Raw genomic sequence first — 16593 nt, forward strand, 5'->3', positions numbered from 1 at the left:
TGCAAAAAACCTACAACCGTTAACCTGTTTACCTTGTAAACAAATACAAAAAACGTCAATGTTCAGTCTTTGAAGTCTGCTCCTCTTAATATAAGTATATACTTAAAGCTACACCATTAGACATTTTCCACTGTCATGGTTCTGGGCTGAAATCAGTTCTCGAACCGCTCTGTGTATATTGTGTATATATCTGAATAAACTCAAATAGGATGTGATTGGGTGAGTTCATTTACCCGTCAGATGCAAAGCGCTTTAGTTCAATGGTGTTCATTAGGGATGCACCGATCAGGATTTTTACGACCAAAAACCGATCCAGATACCAATCTTTTTTTTGTTTAAGCTTTAATCAGGTCGTCTGTCATAAACAGTTAAATGTAAGCTCTCTGCTCATGGTCACTGTTAACTGAATTAAAATAATAGCCATGAGAAATACTGTTAGTTAATTGATAAATAAACAAGCATAAAATTATAAAACAAGCAAAAATTATGCTTATTATGCTTGTTTAAAAACAAGCATAAAATATAAAAAATATTTAAACAATAAAGAGTCCTAATTAAAAGTAGACTAACACAAGCATGATCCATATTAGGAAAAAAAAAGGGTAATAGCCTTCTAAGCCTACTACGCTTAAAGTCAAATTGATATTAAATGCAACCCATAGTAATTAAACATCATTTAATTTCTCATTTTATTTTTATTTTATGAAGTTATTTCTATTTTTTATATTAAATGATTTATTTATAACTAAACACATTTTCTGTCTTTATATTTTATTAGTTTTTTGTTTGTTTGTTTATCAGTTGTTCCTTTTAGATCTGTTCCCCCAGTACAGTGTTGCCATGTCTGCTGATAATGTTGCGTTTTTTGGGGGATTAAATCAAAACATGGAAACTGGAGTTGACTTTTCTAGTGATATCTGGCAACCCTGAGTTTAAATTAAGTGAATGCGCTGTGCGTGTGAGCCGGAACGAGTTGGTGAAGAGAGTGAAGGAGAGCGGCAGTGTGCTATATCTTTACAGACTGAACAGTTACCGCTCTTGATTATGATTGGTGAGGAATTATTTAATAAAGAAGTTTGAATTAAAACCCACCTTGTAGCGTTAACACTGTTATTAATTTACCGCTGTCTCTACAGCAGCAGGTCACAGGTGCAGGTCATTTTGGGGGATCAATAAAAGATGGTAGTTTGTGAGATTGGGAAGTTGAGAGAAGCAGATGATGTACAGAGTTACTCGTCATCATAATGACTTCTTTGCAGTATTTACACACTTGTTCACTTGACTGAGGTGATGAAAAGCATTGTGAAAGTAACTGTTGCACAGTGTAGGTGCATTTTGGAGTTTTAGTTTTTATTCTGATTGTATTATACAACTATGAACAGGTCACTCGCACTGGTGCTCCTAAATTTTTTTTCCACAGTCGCACAAAGTACTTTTCAGTCGCAAATGCGAGTGAAATGGTCGCACTGTAGAGCCCTGAATCCCCAAATTTGTTTTAGCTAATTAGTAGTGATATACTATTTTAACATTCTCTTTAACATTGAATACTGTTTGGAACATAGGCCAGTACTGTCCTTGGTTGGTGTGCTTTGAATTTCCGTATTTTTCAGATTGAAAACTACATCAACATAGCATGTAATCTCTCTAGAATATCTGCAGTTGTAACACTATTACCTTTTAAATATTCATGGTCTATAGGTAATAACTGGGTCCATTTGTCCCTGGAGCTCAGAATGAGCGTGAAAGGGCTTTACCTGGTGTTGAGCTTGTCCTGCTGGGTTTTGATCTCTTTCTCACTTGGGTGCCCACTGTGAATAAGCTGGCGGGCGATCTGGTTCACCACGGCCACCCGAGAAGCCTGGCTGTTAATCTCTGGCTCCAGACTCTCAAATCTGGAACACAGGAAGTAAAAATGTCTAAAGCAAGCACAATACAGTGCATCCGAAAAGTATTCACAGCACTTGACTTTTTCCACATTTTGTTATGTTACAGCCTTATTCCAAAATGGATTAAATTCTTTATTTTCTTCAAAATCCTACAAACAATACCCCATAATGACAACATGGAATAAGTTTGTTTGAAATCTTTGCAAATTTATTTTAAAAAACAAACAAACCAAAAAAAACACATTTACATAAGTATTCACAGCCTTTGCCATGACATTCAAAATTAAGCTCAGGTGCATCCTGTTTCCACTGATCATCCTTGAGATGTTTATACAACTTGATTGGAGTCACCTGTGGTAAATTCAGTTGATTGGACATGATTTGGAAAGGCACACACCTGTCTATATAAGGTTATTTATTTGTTATTTATCACAGTTAACAATGCATGTCAGAGCACAAACCAAGCCATGAAGTCCAAGGAATTGTCTGGAGACCTCCGAGACAGGATTGTATCGAGGCACAGATCTGGGAAGGGTACAGACACATTTCTGCGGCATTGAAGGTCCCAATGAGCACAGTGGCCTCCATCATCAGCTCTTCCTAGAGCTGGCCGCCCGGCCAAACTAAGCGATAGGGGGAGAAGGGCCTTAGTAGGGGAGGTGACCAAAAACCCGATGGTCACTCTGACAGAGCTCCAGCGTGTCTCTGTGGAGAGAAGAGAACCTTCCAAAAGAACAACCATCTCTGCAGAACTCCATCAGTCAGGCTTGAATGGTAAAGTGGCCAGATGGAAGCCACTCCTCAGTCAAAGGCACATGACAGCCCGCCTGGAGTTTGCCAAAAGGCACCTGAAGGACTCTCAGACCAAAGATTGAACTCTTTGGCCTGAATGGCAAGCATCATGTCTGGAGGAAACCAGGCACCACTCATCACCTGGCCAATACCATCCCTACAGTGAAGCATGGTGGTGGCAGTATCATGCTGTGGGGGTGTTTTTCAGTGGCAGGAACTGGGAGACTAGTCAGGATCAAGGGAAAGATGAATGCAGCAATGTTCAGAAACATCCTTGAAGAAAACCTGCTCCACAGTGCTCTGGACCTCAGACTGGGGCGAAGGTTCATCTTCCAAGAGGACGACCCTAAACACACAGCCAAGATAACGAAGGAGTGGCTACAGGACAACTCTGTGAAAGTCCTTGAGTGGCCCAGCCAGAGCCCAGACTTGAACCCGATTGAACATCTCTGGAGAGATCTGAAAATGGCTGAGCACCGATGCTCCCCATCCATCCTCATGGAGCTTGAGAGGTCCTGCAAAGAAGAATGGGAGAAACTGCCCAAAAATAGGTGTGCCAAGCTTGTAGCATCATTCTCAAAAAGACTTGAGGTTATAATTGGTGCCAAAGGTGCTTCAACAAAAGTATTGAGCAAAGGCTATGAATACTTATATAAATGTCCTTTTTTTGTTTTTTATTTTTAATAAATTTGCAAAGATTTCAAACAAACTTCTTTCATGTTGTCATTATGGGATATTGTTTGTAGAATTTTGAGGAAAATAATGAATTTAATCCATTTTGGAATAAGGCTGTAACATAAAATGTGGAAAAAGTGAAGCGCTGTGAATAATTTCCGGATGTACTGTTCAATATAGTTTCTGATAAGGAAAAAACACATTTAAACTCGTTTAACAAAAGCAATTGATAATACAGCTATTTTTAGGGTTAAGAGCCATGCTTAGCAGTGCTGGGATTTAAAATCTGAACCTTCAGTTGGCAGCACAAAGCTTAACTTCTGAGGCATCACTGCCTTGTTTTATCTGACCATGGCTTAAATTGTATACTCAATGAAGCAACAGTTTGAGTAGATTTTGCCCTGTGGTAATTTTTAAAAAGGTAACTGTTTTTCAAAAGAAGTATTTAATAGTTTATTGACTTTTTTGATTTTAATGTATGGGGCAGATAATAAATTAGGAAAGAACTGCCAACATTCTAGAAATTCTTCCAGAACATAAATGTGTTTGCTATAGCATAAAAACATAAATAAAAAAGCAAAAAAAAAAAAAATAAATCATGTAGTTACGTATAGCTGCAATAGGCAAAATTAATTATAAGCCATATATTTAATTAGTAAATAAGAAAATACATTAAACTTGTATTTTCTTCTTAAATCATCATTCTTCTTGATCCTAAAAATTCCTCTGCTCTACAGAAAGAATGCCATCTACATGATGCACACAATTACAAATAAAAACATGCTTACCTGTGTTGAATCACCTCCAAATCCTCCAGTTTCTCTGGGATCTCCATTCCGTTAAGCCACTGCTCCTTTTCATCGATCCATAGCTCACAGGCATCAGCCTCACTCAGCATCTTGTACAATGCCAGTGCGTCCTGCAGTGCCTGCTTTCTCAGCCTGGTCAGTTCAACCACTTCCTTATATCGTTCCTCGATACCCGTTAGACGGCCACTTGCATCTGCGGAGTGTGCCTGTTCTTCAGGTAACGTTTTGGCCTGCTCATGAAGGGCATCCAGCACTGGTCTGTAGCTGGAAATCTCTTCAGCCACATCTTTGTGCTTCTTAACCAATGCCTGCGCTGAGAACTCGTCATGACCCACATCAGTGCTGGACACGATGCGCAATGCATCCAACATCCAGGCATCCATGTCATCAGCGTCAGCCTGGAACTGGTGCACGGCGCAGGCCTCCTGCAGACGGACCTTGCGGGCTGCCGACAGCTGCTCCAGTGCTACCCACTGCTCTTGTACATCGGAAATACGCTGACTGATCTTGTCGGCACCAAAGTGGCCAGCGGCTACCAGCTCCTCACCCTGGTGCACAGTCTGCTGGAGGTGTCCGGCACGCCCACTCTTCTCATCTTCAAAGGCCTTGTGCTTGCTCACAAGGCGCAGTGCCCCTGTCAGGTCCTTGCCATAGTCATCTGATGACAGAATCTGCTCCTTCTCACGAATCCAGCCTTCCTCCTCAGCCATCTCCCAGAAGAATTTCCAGAGGCGACGTGACTCTTCCAGACGTGCATGCCGCTCCGCTGCTAGCTGTGTCAGCTCCTGGTAGCAGAACTCCATGTGGGCCACGCGGTCACGGATCACTTGTGGGTCACAGGGCTTATAGCCTGCACAGAAATGCAAAAAACTATGTTGTTATTTCACTTCAGTTTCTCCAAATCTTTAACTTTATACTTGTAGAAGATGTGTTTCCTTTCAAGTCTGGTCCTTCTCAAGGATTCTCCTTCATGTCATCTCAGGGAGTCTTTAAAAAAATCTATCACTAAAATACATGCTTTAAGCCAAAAAAAAAAAAAAAAAAAAAAAAACTTCTCCCACCCACTTGATTGCTATTGGCACACAAGACAGAGGCTTATGACTTCACAGGTCAAAGTTCACCTACTGTAGATAAAGCTGACACAAAGTGAAAGTAACTACTACTAGAGCCATCTTTTACATCCCACATCCCTTTCCCTTCAGTGATTTGGCTTATCTGCTGGGTGAATTTGATCAGGTTCGGACTGACCACTGCTTGAGCTGAAAAAGCAGAACAGAATAGTTTTCAGGTGTCTCCCATCTAGTAACAGCAAGGGGTCAAAAATCACCATTGTAGCTGTTCAACACTGGAGTGAGCTGAAGAGCTTAAAAAAGCAGCAAAATAATGAACAGAAGCAAAGCGAGTTTATAGTAGCTCAATGTTTTCTTTGGAATTATTCTATAACATACACACTGTGGACAAAAATACTACCAAGCAGCTGGACATCAAGCTAATTTTACAAGTTCAATCAGTGTAATGTCAATCATTTCTTTATCTGAAATCAGGTGTGTAACAAATACCTGCACCAACGTTTCACTGTTCATGATGCAGTATGCGAGTGGGTAACACTGGAGGGCAGACTTTTTAATGAGTCTTTATTTGTCACATATTCATATGCACAGTGAAATTATTTTCTTCACATACCCCAGCATGTCAGGAAGCTGTGGTCAGTGCGCAGGGTCAGCCATGATACAGCACCCCTGGAGCAGAGAGGGTTAAGGGCCTTGCTCAAGGGTCCAACAGTGGCAGCTTGGCAGTTCTGGGGCCTGAACCCACGACCTTCTGATCAGCAACCCAGAGCCTTAACCCCTACCCCTGCTTCGAACCATTCGTTCTTACTCACCTTCAGAGTCATCAGCAAACTTCTGCGCGTTGGCATTGACTGATTTGACACGGTCAGCCTGTATGGCAATGTCTGCCTCCACCAGAGTGTGTTTTTGCAGCAGGTCCTCTACACCAAGCAGATGTTTTCCATAGTCCTGAGACAACAGCAACATCTGCAGAGACACAGGACACACACTCCCAAGTCAAATCTAAAGGAGTACAATTCACTTCATCCAATTAGGTTTGTGAATATATTGTGGTTAGTTTTTTTAAAGAACCATTTCATGTCCATTCATTTTACTGAATATACTACATTTGCAAACCATCACAAAATGCTAAAGTCAGACCTTCATCTCATCCATCCAGTCCATGATGTAGAGCATCTCCTGGAAGACTCTCTGCAGGCCCAGGTTGAGTTCCAGTCTTTGGCGTCGAGCTTTCAGGAGCTCCAGGAGGTACTCCCACAGCCGCAGAACGTTGTCTTTGCGGACTGTGATGCGCTTGATGTCATGGTAGTTCTCCGCCTCCAGCTCTGAGGCTACAGCCACAACCACCTGCACACGCTCCTCGTATGCAGCAATGTCCGTCTCGATGGCTTCGTGCTTCTTAGTGGCCGCCTCCACGGCTTGCAGATCAAAACCAAAGTTGTCCTAAATAGGACATGCAACAAGGCTGAACTATGACATTTGTGCATAAAAATATTTTTTTTTAGTTTAAGAATTTTGTATTTAATTGTCATAAGGAATTTTTTATGTATTTTATATCATCCAAAACTGCACACAAAAACATACTTATACAACAATCTGTAGTTTGAAAGACAGTAGTACTGCAGTTGGCCACAAGGGCTTGCCAAAAGCTAAAAAATATTAAAACACAAGATCGACTAATACTGCACGATTGTGGCCAAAATGATCATCACGATTATTTTCATCAATATTGAGATCACGATTATTCACTGATTTTAGGGACAACATATTTTTATTGCACTTTCACATTTAAACAGACCACTGCTTTCACATCCATGTTGTGCTACATTCCTGCTAATGTACAAATCTTGGCATTAAATTAGACTGGACTTTAAAGTGCATCATCTCGTAGCAGCAAAATATCAATAAAATTGTACCCAAAATATAGGATAAGTAAAAATAAAAATGCCATCAACCAAATGAAAATATGCAATCAAATATAACAATATATAACCAAATGAAAACAATTCAGGTGTATGCAGAAAAGTTAATAACAGAGTTTACAGCAGGAGAGACGCAGCGGTTCCCTCGACAAAAACCCAATAGGATTTTCCCAAAGGCTTTTGGATTATTACAAAAAAAATAAGCTCTGTGTTCAACATAAGTTCACAATACTAACACGTTTTGTCCATCAAGATAATTTTCACAAATTAACACAACTTTTATGAAGTTTGAAGCCTAAATACAATCTCCAGAAATAAACAGCTAACCGTACGCTATAAACGAACTACACTACAGTCACTCGAATCTTCATCCACTGTTTTTTGGGAATTGTGCACAGCATACCTGAACCAGTTTATCTGCAAAGTTTTTTCCTGTTCGGCATGATGACGTTTAATGTCCCCGACAATGTCTGTAGTCCCATTTAGCAACTTGTTAGCAACCGCCTTTAAAAAATCATGAGTTGGGTTTTACTGGTGTACTTTATGTCGTAGAATAAAACGTGGAAATATTTTGAGCTTGTGTTCACCACCTTATTTCAAGATTTTAACCAAAATCCCATTCAAAAAACCACTGACTTTGTGACGATGGAACCGGAAGGGCTAAAATGCTAACTTGTTTCCGGGTTTTGGCGTACGAAATGACATCATCCCTGGGCCACTCTATAGTGATTGGCTGTAAGTTTAGGAAGCACTTGATTTGATAAGCAGCAGAGTTTTCTATGAGCTTTAAACATCAATATCGCAGTCGTTCATGTTCATGTAATCGTGCGTATTCAAAATCGTAATCGAGATCAATATCTCACCTGTGAGACGAGTCTCTGGTTCTCGCTTAGCCAGGTCTCCCTCATAGCTGCCTTGCGGTCAAATCGGCGGGCTAGCTGCTCCAACTTCTCCTGACGAATCAGCTCCGTCCTCAGAGCCAGTTCCCTCTCATGCTCTGCCTTCTCCAGCCTCTCCCATCCCTACATACACAAAGCAACTATCAGTCAAGTCAAAATAAGTGTCCTTGGTTAGCACTGCAAACAGCAATATGTGCATCTTCAAATATTCTATCGAACAGTGTTAAATATTTGAATATTCTATAAGAATAAAAAATCATGAGTAGAATATAAATACTATAAACATCTTATAAAAGGATGTTTTGAAGTACGTAACCAACATTTATCTCAAGTCAAATCTGAAAGGGATCCAAGGATTTGTACAGTTCAATTCAATTTTTACTTGTACAACAATTTGAACAAGATATTGTCTTAGAGCAGCTTTATAACTGTATACTATCAAGTCAAATATTACTGAGTTCAAGATGTTCAGGATTCTCAGGATGAGGATGAATAAAAGACCTGGGATATACACAGGACAATCTTTATGATTAAAGCAACAGATAAAAGTCTACACTCTTGACTCCTTGGAATAATACACAAATTCAGTCTAAAAGTTTTACTAAAATTTAGACTTTCAGAGATTTTATGTCACTCAAAACTGCTTTTTACTAGTTAACAAATATAACTGCAGGTTGATGAATCCAGGTTAAAGTATCAATTAAATAAGCAAAATTATTATTACTACCTTTTTTCTATCAAGTTTATTCAATCAAATCAAATATTATTTGAATCACTAGTATAGATGAGATATTTTCCAGCCAAGCATTATGGAAAAATGATACCTTGTTGATGTCTGATATGAGTTTTCCCTCTCGAGGTATGTAGACTTTCTGATTGTTGGCTCGCATTTTGCTCTGAATGGTGAACAGCAGGACCTCCAGGTTGCCTTTTTCTGTAAACCTTCATAAAGAAAACAAATCAATAATTTGCCTATTGTTTATGACTTTGGATGTTTTCACATATAGTTCATTTTAGATAAACCATACTCAGACCTGTTAGAGTGGACCTGAAAGGGAACAAAGTGCACATGACCTTGGTGCTTTTGGTGTTCACAATACAAGTGGACACAAAAGGGGAACTTTTAGCACTGATATCTCAGACAACGTCTTGTTCGCACTAGGGCTGAACGATTATGGCCAAAATGATAATCCCGATTATTTTGATCAATATTGAGATCTCGATTATTTATCCCGATTATTAATTGATTTTAGGGACAACATATTTTTATTGCACTTTCACATTTAAGTTTTCTCATGCCACAATATAACACATAAGTAGGCATGAGAAAATGAGCTGGTCAATTATGACAGAATTTAGGAACATAGTGTGAGCCATGACAAATTAATTTACCTTCTGATAAACTAAATTTAACATTTTCAGTTAATTTTACAGACTGTATGCAAAAAACAACCGTGAACCTGTTCCACCTTGTAAACAAATACAATAAACATCAAGGTTCAGTGTTTGAAGTCTGCTTCTCTTAAATATATTTAAAGCTACACTATTAGACATTTTCCACTGTCATGGTTCTGGGCTGGAGTCAGTTCTCGAACCGCTCTGTGTATATTGTGTAGATATCTGAATAATCTCATGTAGGATGTGATTAGGTGAGTTCATTTACCCATCAGATGCAAAGCACTTTAGTTTAATGGTGTTCATTACTGATGCGCCGACCAGGATTTTTACAGCCGATACCAATCTTTTTTTGTTTAAATTTTAATCAGGAGGTCTATCATAAACAGTTAAATGTAAGCTCTCTGCTCATGGTCACTATTAATTGAGTTAAAATAATAGCAATGAGATATTATTGGTTAACTGACAAATAAACAAGCATAAAAGATTTATTTTTAAATATCTTAAAAACAATAGAGAGTCCTAATTAAAAGTAGACTAACAAAAAATGATCCATATTAGGAAAAAGGCTAATAGCTTTCTAAGGAAATAGCTTACTAAGCTTAAAGTCAAACTGATATTAAATGCAACCCATAGTAATTAAACATTATTTCATTTCTCATTTTATTTATACTTAATGAAGTTATTATAATAGCTATTTTTTTTATATTAAATGATTTATTTATAACTAAGCACATTTTCTGTCTTTACATTTTAGTAGTTTTATTTTTGTTTGTTTATCAGTTTTACATGGGTTCCCCCAGTACAGTGTCCATGTCTGCTGATAATATTGTGTATTGGGGGGAATTCAATCAAGACATGGAAAATGGAGTTTACTTTTCTAGTGATATCTGGCAACCGTGAGTTTAAATGAAGTGAATTAGAGTTAGTGAAGGAGAGCTGCAGTGTACTGTATGTGTACATACTGAAAAGTTGCTATTCTTGATTATGATTGGTGAAGAATTTTTTAATAAAGAGGTTTGAATTAAACCCACCTTGTAGTGTTAGCATTATTATTAATTTACTCCACCCGAAGCCGCTGTGTCTACATGAGCAGTGCAAGTTCAGGTCATTTTGCGGGATCAATAAAAGATGGCAGTTTGTGAGATCGGGGAGTTGAAGCAGATGATGTACAGAGTTACTTGTCATCATAATGGCTTCTTTGCAGTATTTCCACACTTGTTCGGTTGACTGAGGAGATGAAAAGCAGTGTGAAAGTACCTGTTGCTCGGTGTAGATGCATTTTGGAGTTGTAGTTTTTATCCCGATTGTATTATACAACTCCGAGAAGGTCACTTGCACCGGTGCTAATAAATATTTATTCACAGTCACACAAAATACTTTTCAGTCACAAATGCGAGTGAAATGGTCGCACTGTAGAGTCTTGAGTTTATCTGCAAAGTTTTTTCCCATTCGGCGTGATGACGTTTAATGTCCCTGACAACCTCTGTAGTGCCATTTAGCATCATGTTAATGTCATGATTTCTCCTTGCGCAAAGCGCTGGAGCTCGAAGCGAAGCTGGCAGCTCGAGAGCTAAAATGCTAACGCCGTTTCTGGGTTTTGGCATTACAAAATGACGTCATCCCTGCGCCGCTCTATGGTGATTGGCTGTAAGTGTAGGAAGCGCTTGATTTGATCTGCAGCGGAGTTTTCTATTAGCGGAGGACGAACTTTAAACATTAATATCGCATGTCGATCATATTCATTTAATCGTGGGCAGTCAAAATCCCAATCGCGATCGATATGCGATTAATTGTGCAGCCCTAGTTCACACCACAACTTATTTACCATAATTTAATAATGAACATGTGTAACACTGAATTGTGCCATTGAAAATAGTTGTCTCTGATGCTACAGTATCATTTGGCTGAAAAACATGCTGAACCATCTAAATCAACACATGCTTCATGCCATGTAATACTGGCTGATGGTGAGTGCTTGGGGTAGATAAATTACATGCATACACTACATATATTACACACACACAGTGTACCAAGGGATTATACGGTAACTATTGTTCCTGACTCAGACACAATACTATCATTATTGCTTCCTAACAACTAAAGTTCTATAGCATAATTGCTAGTGCCACAGTGTCTCTATTAGTTAATCTCTTTACATTGCTACCCAACATTGATGAGCCACTCGAGTTGATTTTCTGTTAGCTGTGAGACAACTTGGAGCTATAGCTGTACAGCAAAGTATCTATAAAGCAAAATGTGAATTGGCCTGAGACTTTTTTCACAATGCACAAATCAAGTGGAGCAGAAAATGAACCACAAAGGAATCACCTCTGAGACTCAGACCACCTCTGATACTTGGAACACTGAAATGGACCAAGTGTGAAAACACCCTGAGTTCATTTGTTGTGTTTACATATGCAAAAAAAAATGCTGAGTCATGGATCTGAGACCACTTGAAGCACTGAAACAGACCAAGTGTGAAAACACCCTTCGAACTTAAATGCTGGTCTGTGCTTTTCACATCTTTTACAATACAGTCATATTAGGAACAGGGGACCTTAGAATATGGAACAATATCATATTAAAGACAAATAGTACTGCTCAGATATAAGGTACAACAATAAAGTGTTCTCCAGTTGAAACTCACTTAGGAGGTTTCTCCACTGTTCGGTAGGTGTTAAAGGCCTGAAGCTGCTGCTGCACTCCAACCAGAGAGTTGGCAAACTTGCGATTATTGAGGATAATGATGGTCTGTTCAATCCACTCCAGCAGGTCACAGGCCAGAGATTCGTACTTCTCAATCATCTTCTCAGTTTCAATAGCGTTGTCTAGCACCTATGCACAAGGAACGCGGTAAGAAAGTATACAATAACTTTTTTTTGTTTGTTTTTTTGCAAAAATAAGTTAATGCCAAAGAAAGGTTAAAAATGCAGCCTGGGAAACCTGTAATCAGAGAAGTGCTTAGTTAGCTTATCATTCAAACTGTGGGAACATTGTCTTTACAAGAGTTTGCATCAAATTTGCCAGAACATTGACATAATTTTAATAATGATATATTAATAATTATAAGCATGATTAAAAAAAAGATTCCATTCTGTGCACGTCTTACAATTTCATGACCTTGATTTGGTGTCTTGTTACATCATGAAGTTGTGCACACAAAGTCACTGTCGGAGCTCGATATAAAAAAATAAAAAATAAAATGCAAATGAATAGGATGTACTGGACAAAGTGCTATTAACTGCTGAATACTGGGGAAGGAAGCCATGCTGTTAAATTAAACCAAACTTGCAATGACTAATGTGATAATTACTAAGACAGAAATATACTAGAATCCTATTAGATGTTTATTTCAGTACTTGCCCTCTTCTCAGTCATATCACTGTATATGATTATTTTTTAAATTGCCTCTGTATACAGTCCATAGTGAACTGGGATAGAGGAGACCATCTTTATATACAGTGATCCTGGAGTGTCTCACCTTTCCAATACGTTTGCCTTCCACTTTCAGTGCCTTCATCTTGGAGAAGTAATGATAGTAAGTGACAACATAGGTGATGATTGATTTTTCATCAGGGTGGTCAACGCTGATATCTGCATTAGACAGAAATACACGTGTCATACACAAGCATTTCAAAGCATCAGTGTCCCCAAATTCCAAACATCAGTAAAACTTTCAGGCGAAACAGAAGGGCATGGCTTCCTTATTTCTCCCATAGACACAATAAAGGGAAATGCTCAAAAGTGTGCTGTCTGGAGTGGGCGGAACATGTTCTGATGCTTTCTCACGCTCCTGACCTTTGTTCTCTGCAGGTTACTGAAGTCTTCAGCTGAGCTCCCAATGGGATATGACTCTCATTGCTGACTCCATAACATAATAATCAAGGTTCCACCATAAAACTTGCTAATCCATCCTCTCTGTAATAGCTAGAGGCATGTTTAATAGTGTCAGATTCAGTGGTGTCTACATTCTATCTAGTACACAGAAAAACAGACGTTTACCCAAAAAACCCTAGTGTTTATCTGTGGAAGGGACAGCTCTATGTTAACATCATAAATAATAAAACCTGTCTATTCATACATCCAGTGTTCGCAAAGATACTTCATAATGAAATTCGCACAATTTATTTGCTTTCAAGGACTATACAAGAGATGTTATTCAAACATATTCTCCAATTCTTCTTTTTAAATTCTAAAAAAGTATTAATATAATTAATTATTATTATTATAATAAAAACAACCAGATTTTATATAGCACCTTCTCCATCCATGCTGGACTAAATTTGTATTTCCCAGGCAGTGGTTCGTCTTCACCATAACATCAATATACTTCAGGTGAGTTACAGGAGCACTACTGCCAACAACTTTCAATGCAAAGTCACTAAATTATGTCGTGTGATAATTAGCATATTCATAACAACATTGCAATGTACTTGCATTCTGCCTAGTGTCCGTTTGCTTCTTGCCTACTCTCTTTGCTCACATACTGTATTTTAATACAGCTGAATTTCCAATAAAGCTGAAAAGCATTTACATATTTTTCTGTTGTCAGACAAAAGAACGAATATGTAAGTGACTGAAATGCGGCCCCTTAAGAGACTACATGTTAACCAGCAGTCACTTCTAAACTTCTGCTCTGCTAAAATCCTGATTTATAACCACGAAATCGACTGACAAAATCACCATACACACATGTTAAAGACAACGGCTGTGCTGTGATTTTGACTAAATGTAAAATTTAGTCGAATTCACTTTCTCAGAGAATAAACTCTCTCAGAGAGAAAGTTAGAAATTTATGTATGTGCTGCTCCTCTCTGCCCCTCAGTGAACAGAATAGCTGCAGAGAGAGGTGTGTCTCTGGGGGGGGGGGGGGGGGGGTGGGGGGGGTGGACCTCGCACTCGCGGGGAAGTACTGGTCACTCTCTTCGACGGAAAGTAGCCCCAAAGGTTTGCCCAAAAAGTCGCTAGATTTGTCATTAGGTGCTTTTTTGAAAGAAAAAAAAGAAAAGAAAAAAAAAGTCACTAAAAGTGTCTGAAAAGTGGACTGGAGCTGTCTCTGTCAAAATGAGAGCGAGTACAGGGAGGGGCTGTAGCAGAGATTCATATTTTAAGTGAAAGGATTGGATGCGTTATTCAGTGATTTTGTATTTATTCTGACCTTTATTTTGATTTTGACCTTGTATATTTCAAGCACTTTTTAAGCACCATTAGATAAAATATGGCTATTTTCAAGGTTTTCCAGAACTTAAATTTCAAGAAGCCAAATTCAAGCACTTCAAGCACCTTGTACGAACCCTGTACATCATATTTTTTAAAAAGTACATTACACATTTTTGCATACAGTTAGCCTATTTTACTTTCCTCCACTAAAACCCAGCGATACTTTATTTGATAGTTGATCATGATACTGTCAAGTATACAACCAAAAGTATCCTGGTTCTGACAGTGTAATTTTGGATAGAGTGTAGAGGTTAAGTATTTTTCCCTCAGATGTGAGTCAAGCAACAATAAAACTGTAATTAATAATAAGCAGAGCATCCAATTTGTTTTAGCAGCCAACAATTCCACAGTGCCACCTTCATGCTTTCTATTACCTCACAACACTGAGGCTTGTGAGTTTAGAGGTCAAAGTTCACAGAGATAAAGTTGACAATAAGCAAAAGCAATGCTAACAGACTAACAGAAACAAATGCGTCTTTCACTTCCCGAATCTTTTCCCTTTCAGTGAATTGCTTTTTCTGCTGGGTGAATTATTTGTGTTTGGTCTGACCACTACTTTAGCTGAAAAATCCAAAAAGCATAGTTTCCAGAATGCTCACATATTGCTATGGCCAAACTGTAAATTTTGGCACCCCGTTAATTGTTTTAACACTTGGATTCTGAAACTCCATCTAGAGCTTCTACACCCTCAGATATAAAAGGTGCCAAACTGTACTTTTCTCATTATGGGGTTGTGCAATAAAGGTTTTGGATGTTTTGTATGTATCTTTTAGCTGGGACGGTGCATGTGATATACCTTTAATTAGCTTTTACAGTAAAGCTTTAAAAGTACCATCAGTGGTTCTTAAGGTCTATGTATCTTAAAATATTTCCAGGTGACAGATACAGTAAATACAAAATGTACAAGAAAAGTACCTTAATGGCACCAAACCAGAGACAAGTAAAATTACTATGTGATGTGATAACTATTTCTGAGAGTTTAAAGAACATGTTATAGTATAACACACACAACCAATAACACTGAGAGGTGAAGCTAACATGTAAAAAAGGTAAATCTTAAAAACAACAACAAAAAAACGTTTCCTATTGCGATGTCCTGATTTTGTGTTAGTGGAGTCTATTTTTTGCCTTCTGCTCCTCAGCTGCAAGGCTATAACAGCATTGTCCTACTTGAAGATATAGGGCACCATGGGGCCTCAAACGGTAGGTTACAGGCATAACTGACTAATGAGGAACAATGAATTACACCAGATGGCGTTAATATTAAAAAACAACCTCCATCTATGAAGCAAGCTCATTTCTAAGCACTGAAATATTAAACACACTCTGTACTCTGATACGGCTAATGCTAGCAGTTCACATGCTGCGGTCACCTGATTGCCAAATAGCAAGGCAATGTTAGGTTCAGCCCTTTTAATAGTGAAAACAAGAGCGAAAGTGATGTGTAACTTTAACTGCTTGCAGAGACGCACCTTCAGGGTCCAGCAGCTTTGTGAGGCCCAAGTGCTGTTCAGCCAGGTTAAAGGCATTCTGCAAATTATAGTGGGCATTGGATTTCTTCAGCTTGTCAAAGTCTATCAAGTCAGGCCTGAGAGAGAGAGAGAGAGAGACAGAGAGAGAGAGAGAGGAAACATGGAAACAGAAAGTGAGAAGAATGAGAGAGAGAGAAAAGAAAGAAAGAACACAGCAAAATATTTTCAAATAACTTTAAATGCTTACAAATAGGCTATGAAATATAACGTCAAAAGACGTCTTGATAGAGGTAAATAAATAAATAAATAAATAAATAAATGCACCCTCTTATCTGACACTGCAGTTTTGTCACCTTAACTGATGTAACATCTAATGTTTATATTAATACTCACCTGCTTTTTATTACTCCTCACTATGTTATTCTTAAGGAGAGGGAAGAAGAGAAAAAT

At 38.4% G+C, this 16593-nt stretch overlaps 1 protein-coding gene across 3 annotated transcripts in view; it reads right to left on the reverse strand.

Moving 5' to 3' along the window:
* The window catches only part of LOC128604062 (spectrin beta chain, non-erythrocytic 1-like), a 106520-nt gene that overhangs the window by 27348 nt on the left and 62579 nt on the right, over window positions 1-16593 (reverse strand). For all 3 annotated transcript variants that reach the window (XM_053618836.1, XM_053618835.1, XM_053618838.1), the window contains 9 exons: window positions 16144-16259; window positions 12933-13045; window positions 12099-12286; window positions 8878-8995; window positions 8018-8176; window positions 6373-6675; window positions 6045-6198; window positions 4142-5012; window positions 1755-1892 (listed from right to left, as the gene is read on the reverse strand). In XM_053618836.1, coding sequence (XP_053474811.1) covers window positions 1755-1892; window positions 4142-5012; window positions 6045-6198; window positions 6373-6675; window positions 8018-8176; window positions 8878-8995; window positions 12099-12286; window positions 12933-13045; window positions 16144-16259 — 2160 coding nt within the window. The remainder of the gene's footprint in view (window positions 1-1754; window positions 1893-4141; window positions 5013-6044; window positions 6199-6372; window positions 6676-8017; window positions 8177-8877; window positions 8996-12098; window positions 12287-12932; window positions 13046-16143; window positions 16260-16593) is intronic.

This window comes from Ictalurus furcatus, chromosome 29 (genome assembly GCF_023375685.1).
Source record: "Ictalurus furcatus strain D&B chromosome 29, Billie_1.0, whole genome shotgun sequence".
Lineage (NCBI taxonomy): Eukaryota > Metazoa > Chordata > Actinopteri > Siluriformes > Ictaluridae > Ictalurus > Ictalurus furcatus.